This window comes from Protomyctophum parallelum, assembly GCF_964188405.1.
Source record: "Protomyctophum parallelum genome assembly, chromosome: 21".
NCBI lineage: Eukaryota > Metazoa > Chordata > Actinopteri > Myctophiformes > Myctophidae > Protomyctophum > Protomyctophum parallelum.
The window spans coordinates 20971678-20984471 of NC_139713.1; the positions used below are offsets into that span (position 1 = coordinate 20971678).

Sequence of the window (12794 nt, forward strand, 5' to 3'; positions counted from 1 at the left end):
TGGACCAAGAGGATGGATCAGGGTTAGGGTCACCTGTAGGCTTCAGGACAATCTGTTTGATTGATATTTGATATGACATTTTTACTGTTTGAAATATACCAATTCATGTACATACTGTGAAAAAAAAAAGGTCAAACGAAAGCACACATCAATACAAAAACTGCTACTTTGAAGACGAAACCATGAAAAGCACTAAGACTTGTTTACCATACATCAGGGTCCTCCATTTTCAATTCATCAGAACATTTAAATACGTACAAATAAAACAAATACACTAAAAATGAAAAACAGGAAATCATCATATAAAGAAAGTTAAACAAATTTGAAAACATGTACAGTATGTGAAAGAAAAGGGGCCAGTTCTCTACATAATTGCAACCGTCCTTAGGTGCTCTTTGAGAGCGGTTTAGTTAAGGGATTCACATAATGGCTGTTGGTAGGGCCAAGTGCAATTTTAGTGGATTAGGAGCGAAATTATTTTAATCCCTTGTATCCCTCGAATCTGGTTTGCATGTGGTTTGTTGAACTCCCTCTGGTGTTGTGACTGTTATGTCTATTACCGCTCCATGGACTACGTTGACATTAAGGAAGTATTTTGACAGGTAAATGGGTCATCTTGGTGGTGTAGCGAATCTTGAAGACCAGGCCATTGCGAGATGCTTTATTTTTTCATTACAATTTTGAAAAATGAGTTGTGATGCAGAGAAATGGGAAGGAAACACAAACGTGCTCTGAAAATGCCATGAACACCAGATCCAGGTGGGGAACCACTGCTTTAGATGTCGATATATCTTGTGTCATTGAAACCGTGGGCCAAATTGTGGCACTATTTGAGCCTGGAATCACCAAAACCATCCCATGGGAAGCATGATGGTGCCCTCCAAAAATCCCATGGTTTCCAGATATCCATGTTCGGGAGCAGAGTGTCAGACAAACAAACGGGGAGGAGGAGCAGGCGGTTTGGAGTGAGGGATGTATGGTTTTCTGCTTGTCCCCCAGCAACCCTACAGTACATGCTGTCGACGTCAACGCCTTCGGGCCAGACGTGTGAAAACGTATCATTTGCTGCTGTCTCAGACTGTAATTTAGCACGGCCGGGGTATCTATGCTGAGATAAATCATGCCCGGTAAGTGCACGGATGATGGGGGAGTTGTCATAAGAATGCTTCATCAGCGACTTAACCTTACCCCACCACTGGCAGCCCCCCCCCCCCCCCCCCCACACACACACACACACACACACACACAGCGCCATCCAGCTCCCTCTACTCACACCATGACACTCCTCCCCCTGGACAAAGAGAAGAAGAGGATTACTCTCTTAGCGCAGACAGTGAAGGTATCTGGAAGCCATTATAGTTAGTGAGAAGGACTGAGACGTGATGGGAAGCATGAAACACACACTCACACGCACACACATACTGTGCAGGATCTGCCCTGCAGTCACAAAGCACCCGCGGGGGTCTGTTCACCCCGATTCAACCTCCCATTGCTCTCATTGGGTTATATGGCTGTTTGCATTAGCGCATGCCTCCCCTTCCCTCCACAGAGACTTGAAGTCAATGCTCCTCTGTCTGGTCTTTGATTCAGACCAAACAACTGGGGGGGGGAGGATGAAGGGCTCTCCATCAAGCCTTCGTCATGCTTAAATCAAGTCGACCGTGGAAAACACTTGGCGAATATTCTCCCTCTGCGTTTCTCTCGGCTGTGGTTGTTTTACGGAGCTCTGCATCGGGAGGTTACTGTATCCCTGCCTCTACGGGTGGAAAGTAACACATTTCTAGCACTCTCGATACTGTCACTGAGTTGCTTTCAAGCGGCGTGACTCTGCAGGAGGCTACAGTTTAGGCATTTAGCAGACGCTCTTAATCCAGAGCGACTTACATTTAAGCAAGAACAAAAGCATGGGAATACATCACATAAAAGCATTTATCAATATCATGAAACATGCGTAAGCTAAGAAAGTAACAGTGGAATATCTATATAATGAAACTATACATACACTATACATATAAACTATACATATTTACTACTATGCTATACATATGTACTATGGCGTGCTATAACTATATACAATACAATTATAGTGCCGTCTACATAACATGCTATAAGTCTGTGTCAAATGCTATCTAAGCCAACAGAAATGCTATCTAAGGGGTTAGGGTAAGTGCTATGGGCCATGATGGAGTCTGAAAAGGTGGGTTTTCAGGCTACGGCGGAAGATTGGGAGTGATGCTGCAGTTCTGACTGCAATATGAAGTGCATTCCACAGTTTTGGAGCCAGAAGGGAGAAGAGTTTGGGACGTGTGGAACGTTGTCCCGGCGTTTTTAGTGAGGGTACTTCCAGTTTCCCTGCGTTGGCTGATCTGAGTGCGCGGGAGGGTTTGTAGGGTTCAATCATACTTGTAAGATATGGGGGAGCCATACCTTTGGTTGCTTTGAATGCCAGCATCAGAGTTTTGTATTCTGTGCGGGCAGCGACCGGGAGCCAGTGGAGGGAGCGGAGCAGGGGGGAGACATGTGAGAATTTTGGCTGGTTGAAGACCAAGCGAGCTGCTGCATTTTGGATCAGCTGGAGAGGCTTAAGTGCACATGCTGGTAGGCCATCTATAAGGGTTGGACTGAGTAGTGTGAACGTCCGTCTGTCCGTGTGTTTGACCGGAGCTCGTCATGCAAACCGCTGGGCTGATCGGCACCACATTTGAAGTGTATGCTGCCAGTAGGCCATAGAAGTACCTCTGGTACCTATTTGGAACATGCGTGGGTCACATACGTTTTACATTTTATTGAAACTAGACTGGTGCCCGGCTGTAGAGCACCGAGTCGATAACGATGGAAGCTGAAGATCTATGACCCCCCCCCGGCTATGCAGTACCCATGTCGGAGTCCCTGTTCACCCATCTGGCTGTGTCCCCTTTATGCCCATATATGGAGATTTCTGTATCTGTCTCTCTGTGTCCCTTTATTCCTATAAATGGAGTTGTGTGTCAGGCATGTCCAAATATGAAGTGTTAACTTGTGATGTCAGAACAGTCCAGCTCCATATTTGGAGAGATCGGGGTGATCAGGTCCATGTGGCAGTTCACCCTGCCACTAACAGCACATCACACACATAACACTCCACTACAATACACCATGACACAATAGCCAGGGCCTTGTTCATTAGTTTGGTGAGTGCACACACTAACTGGTATTAACATTGTTCCTGTGCTGTTTTCCAAATGTATTGTTATTTCTTTCTTTATTATTTACTGTTGTATGTATCAAGGGTATGACTTTTGTTTCTTGTTTTACCACAGTATATTCCCTGACTTCTGGGCAGAGGCAAAGCACCAGAGGAGTGGCTCAGGCGGCCTTATATGGAGGGGGAGATCATGAGTGGACCATACCATCTGTGGGTGTTTAAAGAGAGTTTAAAGAGTGTTTATTATATGAATACTTGTTTGAGTAATATGGTCAATAGACCAGGTGTTAGGACCAAGGTGTTTATATATATATATATATATATATTGTACCTGTATATTATGGGAATTATATTGTCTTTGGACATGGGCTAAACTGGATTGTAACTTAAGTTTCAGACAGGGATGGTTTGGTCTAGTGGGAGGGGCCTGGCCTTTATAAGCAGGAAACCTGCCACTGCCCAGGAGTCATTGTAGGGCTGTACCTGGAGCTGAGAGGACCTGTAGCCAACCTGGCCAGTTTATGTGTACAGTATTGTTTTGACGGGAACCACCTCCATGTTTTTCTCTGGACACAATTAAGGTGAATAAAAGCAAGTGATTGCATCAAGTGACTTTGTCAATACTTTGAGTATTCCAACCAAGTGGAAAATGTTTGTAGTAACCTTTTCAGTATTTTGAGTATATTTTTGAGTATTTTTGAGTAACTTTTTCAAGTATTTTTGAGTACCCTGGGGATTTCTTTGCCTTTTTGAGGACTAATTCAAGTGCCTATGGCACATTCTACCCGCACTCAGTACAGAGTGTGACAGTCCAGATCCCAGGAAGAGGCTTTTGTGCTGGTTCTGTACAACGGTGTATCCGACCGAATCGACACCGGGCACTGCACTCCCTGTGGTGGTGTGGAATGCGTGTTTCAAATTTGAAGTCTTGGGGCGAACGGTTCTGGAGTTACGTGGATTACAGATGTACGTACAGATACTTGGTGCATAGATAGATATTTAAAATAGTCTCCGTCGGGTGTCCAACTGTTACTTTTCAGGATTCAAGTTCTAAATTTGCCTTTCCTCTTTGGATACTGTGGGGGGGGGGGGGGGCTTAATATAATGAGTCAAGGATGTGAGAGTAGCTGGGGCAAATAATTTTATTTGCATAAACTGGCTAAATAGTGCCACTTGCCAAATCAGGGCAATGTGTGGTAAGTACTGAGTGGTGACTTGGAATAAAACCTTTAGAAACCCGTTTGAGGGACATAATCAATATATTAAAAATATTTTTTAAAGCATTATGGTGTTCCCCGTGTTCCTCAAGAAGAGGAACTGTGGTCTTTCACGGCTCTGTCTGAATCCAAATCCAGAGGGCTCCTGAGGTCCTGTGGCTTCAGGGCAGAACGGCCAAAGGCCTGGAACTGATTGATTCACTGTCTGGAACCAGGAGGGATTCCCTCACTTCCGCTTATCCATTCTTCTTCATTTCAGCTTCCAGCTCTTTGTTCGGCGGCAGGCCGTTTTTCTGGAACGGCATTCGTTTGCTCTTGCGGGAGATGTTTCGTAGTCATCCGTGACATTGTGGTCGCCCCGCTGTGCCTAAAGGATATTGTATTAAGATGTTTACCTTCATCCTCAATCGAGTCTGGTTAGACCGGTTGTGATAAATGACTTGGATAAACTCTACCTCCCCCGTTGAGAATTGTGCAAGTTTGAGGTACCATATGTGTTGCATTTCTATTTTTGGGGGAGAGAGAGTGCATGGGAAGAATAAAGTTTAGCCTACTGTACTTTATTAGTACTTTTGTGTCCTTTTTGGAGGGGCGCTAGATACAGCTTTTGTCCCCACACATCTCATATTTGCCATTGACAATGAAAGGAGAAATTAAGTCAACTGTCCGCCAAATATGACGTAAATCTTTCCCCACACATCACATATTTGCCTTTGACAATGAAAGGAGAAATTAGGTCAAATGTCCACCAAATATGAGCGCCCCTTTTTTTGCCAAATTCCCGCTCCCCCTTCTTTTATAACCAATATAGTTGTTATGCCGCAATTAATTCCCAAATTCTCCACTCACTTGTTTGTAGTCTACTGCAGGTTAACCTCCTAGTAAGGAGCCTAGTGAGGGGCCTCAGCAGGAGGACGTACTGTAGCGCGTGTGGAGGAACACCATAGTTACTCCATCCCAGTTATGTGCACCCCGTTACCAGCCTGTAGGGTGCAACTTCCCTGTGCTCTAATTAGGCTGGGAAGGTAGAAGACCCTCCACTGCTCGTCGGGTCTGCCTACGCCCCCAGCCATTGTAAAATACCCGGTAACCTGAGACCTCTCGTGGCTTATTGCTTTTCTAAAACAGTTACAAACATATAGCAATATTAACCTAATAAAACTATTGAATTCACAAAAGTAGCTACACTTTGCGCCACCAGAGCGAGCCACATCACTTCCTTGTTGTGCTCGGCAAGTAGGCTATGTGACTGGAGAATAGCGCTTTACGGGTCTGCCTGGAGCCACACATTCACAGTCATATGAGCTGGGCGCTTAGACACCCGCACGGCATGGGTTTGTAAGGCAATCAAGCGCTCCCCTTCCCCAGTACAGCTACAGAGATGCGGAATCAGCTGCGAATGATATAAAGTGATTGAAGGTGTGGGTTATCGGTGAAATTTACACCGGTCACGTGACGGTAACCAGCCAATCAGAATCAAGTATTGGGACTAACCGTTTTAGAATGCCAAGCCAGAGCTGACACGGAGGATTTATACTAGTGGATTTTAACCAGTGGTCCTCCAGGGGTTTCCAGAAGGTCCCCAGCTTAATGATGGAGAGTTGGTAACAAAATTTGATCCTGAATGTAAAATGAAACCAAATGGAGTCTGCGTGTCCATTTGGTTTCATTTTACGCAAGAGTTTAATTATTGTTATCTGCATATCCTACTATAAATGTGTTGTGTGTGTGTGTGTGTGTGTGTGTGTGTGTGTGTGTGTGTGTGTGTGTGTGCGCGCGCGTGCGTGTGTACGGTTGTAATGCACGTAACTCGAGAAACGTTTGCCTCACCGACTTCACATTCGACACACGCGTTCCACACCCCCACAGGGAGTGCAGGACGGTCGGTCGGACTCACATTTCTCCAGAAACTGCTCAGGCTCTGCCAGTGGGCCTAATCAGCCTATGTCCCCTTTACACTTTTCACAGTCAGTTTGCACCCTTCAGGCACACAGACAGGCAGACAGACAGATACACAGATCTCCATACAGTATGGGAACAAAAGGGTGTGTCCCTTTTGTTCCCATACTGACAGATAGTTAAAACGGGTGCTATGACAAGTTGACAACGGGTATTATTAGGTTCCCAAGTTGCATCGTTCTCAAGTAGGCCGGTGGCCGACCGGCACGTACAGGTCTAGTCTACTACGAATTGTTATTTTGATCAATGTATGCCAGGTTGTCTCTGCTATGGTACCGTCAATACAGCATGCAAATGTGGACAAAAAACTGAAAAGGTAAGATAAATGAAAAAAGCCCTGGTAAGGGGAGAACGGGGGGGAATTTAATTTGGCAGTGTATGAGTTTATAAACAAAGTTCGGCCTCTCTGTCTGTCTCTCTCATACACAATCTACACACGTACGCACGCACACATACACGCAGAGTCAAGCAAGCTTGGAGACACCTGTGTACACAAGCTACCCTGAGGCTGGTGTCCTGGGTAAAGTGTGCGCTACATTCAAGCTGTGCACATTTTTTAAGATTAAGACTTTTTTTTGTTGGTGCCCAGGGCTACGACCAGGCTTTGTGCCTCATCATCACGCGTTGACATGTTTCGTTTATTGTCCTTACTTATGCCGCGCTGTGTCAGTGTGATGTTGTGATAATGCATATACAGCTTTGCGTGCAGATGGTTTATGTGCAGACCATGTATGGGTGCATGTCTTGAGTGCCAGTTACCAAGGCATGAGGGGCACACACGGGGGAGGATGACAGTCGTGTGGGGGGTTTGTGGCCCCTGAGCTTGGTGCCTCTAAGTATACATGATGTGAAAATGCATTTCATTTTAACCTTCAACTTCTTGTTTGTGCTCAAATGACTGCATATACAGGTTTTGTAAGTAGCAATTAATTATCTAAAGATATTATACCTTAATTGTTGAATGTTTAAGCATGTTCTAATCATGTATACTTTACATTTTCAAAAACAATATATTTTTTAAACATTTTGGACAAAATAGCCAATTTTAAATGGAGGTGCTCAGATGTCCCTATAGTGCCAAACCTAGCCCATTACCCTCGGCCTGGCCGTACGTTAATCCTGGCCTGCTGTTGCACGACATGCCATACAGTACACTGGATGTTTATACTGTAGTGTTTATACAAGATGCATACAGCATATATTTAGCATGGTGCTGGAGAAGAGGGTGTGTGCTGTACCATACTGTAGGTGTGTCTGCTCTGAGTGGGAGCACAGCTTCTCCTTGGGCAGGTCCATAGAGAATGTGAATGCACTGGAAATACACACAGACCTCGTCTCCTGCAGTCATCATCATGCACTACCGTGCTGGGTGGCACTGGGTTCTTGGATACCTCTTGATGGATTTAGTTTGTTACCGTGTGGAGGGCCGACGGACACTCAGAAAGGTAGGGCCCGATGCAGTGTGCCGGGGTGCAGAAAGGTAGGGCCCGATGCAGTGTGCCGGGGTGCATTTCTTAAAGGTAGGGCCCGATGCAGTGTGCCGGGGTGCATTTCTTAAAGGTAGGGCCCGATGCAGTGTGCCGGGGTGCATTTCTTAAAGGTAGGGCCCGATGCAGTGTGCCGGGGTGCATTTCTTAAAGGTAGGGCCCGATGCAGTGTGCCGGGGTGCATTTCTTAAAGGTAGGGCCCGATGCAGTGTGCCGGGTGCATTTCTTAAAGGTAGGGCCCGATGCAGTGTGCCGGGGTGCATTTCTTAAAGGTAGGGCCCGATGCAGTGTGCCGGGGTGCATTTAGAAAGGTAGGGCCCGATGCAGTGTGCCGGGGTGCATTTCTTCTGATTGACATGAGTTAACCACAAGCTAATGCTATGCGTCACAACAGGGTGCTTTGTCAGAGTGTAGATGTCTCTACAAAAAAATTGCATTTTGGAACAATTTTTAAAACCCTTTCACCAGGTTGAGAAGAAGTGCTTGTTGGTGTCCAGACAAAATGACAATGACCAAATGCTCATTGATGGAGCATAGAAATTATATTAACACTGCTGATTTTGTTAAGACAATTCATTAACTTATGATTCATCCTTGTTTGTTGTTCATTGTTGTGTGTGTGTGTGTGTGTGTGTGTGTGTGTGTGTGTGTGTGTGTGTGTGTGTGTGTGTGTGTGTGTGTGTGGACATTTTGGCAGGTCTTTGTCCTCGATGTTAAACATGACAAGATCTAATTATTAGCATTCATTACACATGGTGAAATTATGCTTTAGTTTAGCCGCATTTTAATTGCAGTGGGCTGACAAAGTGTCGTGTTCAAGTGCACGTTTAACGCATGTGTGTGTGATTAACACAGTCATGAGTAATGCCTGTGGTTTTGAGGTTTTCACATCAGAGAGGCTCAGAGTCAGAGGGGTTGTGTGTTTACAGTTGGCCACATATCTTACACTAACATAATTGCAGCTTAAAGCAAAGAAAGGTTTGTAATCCTAACCTACTACTATACTGTACATGTATTGGAAGGGTCTTTTTAGAGGAACTGATTTATATTTATCACTCTTTTCTTGCAGAATCAATGTGTGGTCCATGGTGCTTTTCCATTATTTGTCTTTTTATTTTGTTACAATTTTATTGAATCCATTCATCCATTTTATTATCACTTTTACAGACAAACTGTTATGTTATTGTTTTTTTGACGAGGGATGCAAAAAAAGTGCATGCCTGCTGTGCCGTACCACAGTGGTTCTGAAACATTTTAATTTTAAGAAACCCCATAACTCAGAGAATGTATTAATGGAACCAAAATGTATAAACCCATAACGGCCGAGCTACACCAAGATTTTCAAAGTGCACATGCGAGTACAGTATATGAACAAACGCACATGCGTACTTTTAGATCAGTCCTATTTTAAAGTTGCGTATGCAGGGCTCGCGTATCCGCATGTTACGCGCCACGCGCACTTGGTGTAGCTTGGCTGTAAGGGTCCATTTGGTTGGATTTGTACACAAGAGTTCCAGACCTGTATTTGTCCATTTTGGGTCCCTGGATCACACTTTAAGAACCACTGCCGCAGGAAAACAGTGGCTGAACACAGGCATCACGTTTAGATTATTGTCTCTGTCGGGTGGAAAACTGTTACTTTCCAAGATTCAAATTCAAAATTCAGTAGCAGATCCACAAGCTCAAATGACATCGCTTTGAGCCGCGTTTTGAGCATTCATGTGAATCTGCTACTTCTGATACTTTTGTGCTGTAGCATGATCAAGTAGAGGGTTCATTTATGGAAAGTCCCCCGAAAGCAACGCCATGCTTCTAGGTGTGAATGTCCCCTCAGGCAAGCTGCTGATTACAATGATCCTCATGTCTGTCTCCTGCGTCTAAGCTGCGCTTCCAGTGTTTGCCCCGTCTTGTCCATTCAATACCTTTATTTAGTTTGACAGCCCTCTTATGATTATTATTATTTAAAGGCCTGCTGGCCTATTGTAGGCTCTAATGCAGCCTCTAATGCAGCGGTCAAATCCCAATCCCGACAAACTTCGGAAAGTACGTGTCACTCCCCATCTCTCTCTCGCCGTTTCTATCTATCTCCACTGTGCAATATCAACGAGGGCAAAAAAAAAAACTCTCAATATACACTTCTGCAATATGCTCTCAATGATGCTGGGTTTTAGTTTTTTCTACTGCTTCTTTTTCAATACCCTGCCACTTAGACGTCTGCATAGCTCTGTCCTTGTGTTCTGTCTGTCTGTCTGTCTGTCTGTTTGTGTCTGTCTTCCAAATATCGTATCGAAGTTTGAAATCCATTATTGTGACAATACTAGTGTGTATATATAGCACATTATTTAGCTGACTCAACATTATCACACTTTATTAATTTCCACGGTGCATTGCTCCACAATTCATAACATACCATATACGGCATATACGGCAAGAGATACAGCGATACATGCGTTCAAGCAGAGATGCAGAGAGACATGCGTTCAAGCAGAGATACAGTCAGAGACATGCGTTCAAACAGAGATACAGAGAGACATGCGTTCAAGCAGAGATACAGAGACATGCGTTCAAACAGAGATACAGAGAGACATGCGTTCAAGCAGAGATACAGAGACATGCGTTCAAACAGAGATACAGAGAGACATGCGTTCAAGCAGAGATACAGAGAGACATGTGTTCAAGCAGAGATACAGAGAGACATGTGTTCAAGCAGAGATACAGAGAGACATGCGTTCAAGCAGAGATACAGAGAGACATGTGTTCAAGCAGAGATACAGAGAGACATGCATTCAGACAGAGATACAGAGAGACATGTGTTCAAGCAGAGATACAGAGAGACCTGCATTCAGACAGAGATACAGAGAGACCTGCGTTCAAGCAGAGATACAGAGACATGTGTTCAAACAGAGATACAGAGAGACATGCGTTCAAGCAGAGATACAGAGAGACATGCGTTCAAGCAGAGATACAGAGAGACATGCGTTCAAGCAGAGATACAGAGAGACATGCGTTCTGGCAGAGATACAGAGAGACCTGCATTCAGACAGACATACATACTCTACATAGAAACAGGGTTCAATTTGCTGGGGGGCATCATGCCCCTAGCCTTTGATATCTCAAAGTTAAACTTACTTTAACTTTGAGATAGTTTAACTTAAAGTTTAACTTAAAGTTAAACTACAGTATCTGATCCAAAACGTTTGCATCATGACTTGTGACGAACCTGCACGCTCTGTATCATTATGAAGAAGTATACACTACAGGTCTGAACCACCCTCTAGAGTTGGCTCTGTACTTGGACCACTTGTCCACACCAAATCTATTTTGCCCAAAAATAGCAGGTCTACCAGGCTAGCTCAATGCGTTGCGCTGAATTATACAAACTGATGCCTGCATACAGTACTCTTAATTAGCCAAAGTAAAAACACACACACACAGTGTAAGTACAGTTCATATGAAGCATAGATTGGCGTCAGCAGGGCTCTGTCCCTATTCATTCCCTGTAACATTACCATTTTAGTTAAGTTATAAGCCAAATATAATTACGGGGAATGTATAAGACCCCCATGCAGGGGGATCTAGAAACGGAGCCTACAGGTGGATGCTGGGGAGGGCGGGAGGCGGTGGGATTTGCAAAAACTTCATGAGCAGCATGTTAGCAGCAAGCGAGGCAGGGAGACAGCAGTGGCGCACGTCCGCACAGCAGGAGAGAAGCCAGGAATGAGTAGGTATAGGCAGAGAGTTTAAATAGCTGCTCAGATCAGTTAAAGAGTGCATGAGACTAGTCACCTGATCGGGTAGGCGCGCTCACGAGTTGTATGCCTGAACTAGCTACGCAGGCTTCGCATTGTTAGTGCCTGCGTTTCAGCCTGCTTCTGCACTGGCCTCTTCTGGATAGACGTCTATCTATATATATATATGGCCACAGACACCCCTTTGAAAATGTTTTGTGCCAGGGACCACCAGAAGTGAAGATTTATGTAAAAAAAAAAAAAAGGGTTTTTGATATTTTTCAAAAAGTTTCTGAAATAGAATTGTCGGGAGCCACGGGTTAGTTTTAACCGGCAGCACATGTCGGGAGCAACAGTGTTGTCTAATGCCTGTTGGACTGTGAGTATGTCCAACAAACATGTGTACCCTGCCTCCAACACCGTTTTGTAATTAATACTGTGCTTGATTGACCAAAAATGTGTACATTATACACCAAGTATATATAGACTATGTGTAGCCCAGCCTTGCTTGGTATATGCTGCTTGCTATGCGTTTAAATCCAAGCCCTTTCTAACTTTGCACCGCTGAGATGGCGCTGTACTTACACTGGCATTCTTTCTGGTGGTGCATGTGTGTTATAGCCCTAAGCCCATATACAGCATGATGCTATAAAGAGGACAGCGCAATGAGAAAAAATTGGAAACACATGCCAATCCAATTAACTATGGCACTAATCTCTGAGGCACTCCTTGTCCCCACCCACAGCAGTCTTAATTGAGAGATTGTAGAAAAAGGCCAATAGACAATTGGAAAAGTCAAAAATCGGCTTCCTCACGTATTGGCAACATGCAACTTCATATGGATTTGTTTAACTCAGCCCAGTAGGGAGACAAATGGATGAGGAGGACAGACGGACGGACTGTCAGACAGACAGACAAAGAGGTTTCATTACAGAGGTTTTGTAATTGTTAATCTTGAAGATGAGATGAATGTATTCTATACATTTTAGGGCGAAGTTAGGCATGTGTCATAAAGTCGGCCTCCTTGTGGTGAGGAAGACAATTACTCCATTGCTTCTGGCTCCTGACTGACTGACCTGTTATGTGTGTGAGAGGGATGGCCGGACGGACGGACAAAAAGAAAGATGGTGAGATAGAAAGAGACAAAGGGTGCAATGTTACAGATACGATATATTTCCTTATTCTAGTATAGCATGCTACACTTGCTTTGTCAATGTAA

The 12794-nt window shown here is 44.5% G+C and overlaps 1 protein-coding gene across 3 annotated transcripts in view; it reads left to right on the forward strand.

The window, feature by feature from the left end:
* The window catches only part of LOC310878796 (uncharacterized protein), a 174520-nt gene that overhangs the window by 63101 nt on the left and 98625 nt on the right, over positions 1-12794 (forward strand). Inside the window, exon 1 of one of the 3 annotated variants that reach the window (XM_083793194.1) lies at positions 7675-7805. The exons of the other annotated variants lie outside the window; for them this stretch is intronic. Coding sequence (XP_083649320.1) covers positions 7713-7805 — 93 coding nt within the window. The 5' untranslated portion in view covers positions 7675-7712. Of the gene's footprint in view, positions 1-7674; positions 7806-12794 lie in introns of those variants that run through there. 3 annotated transcript variants of the gene reach the window in all.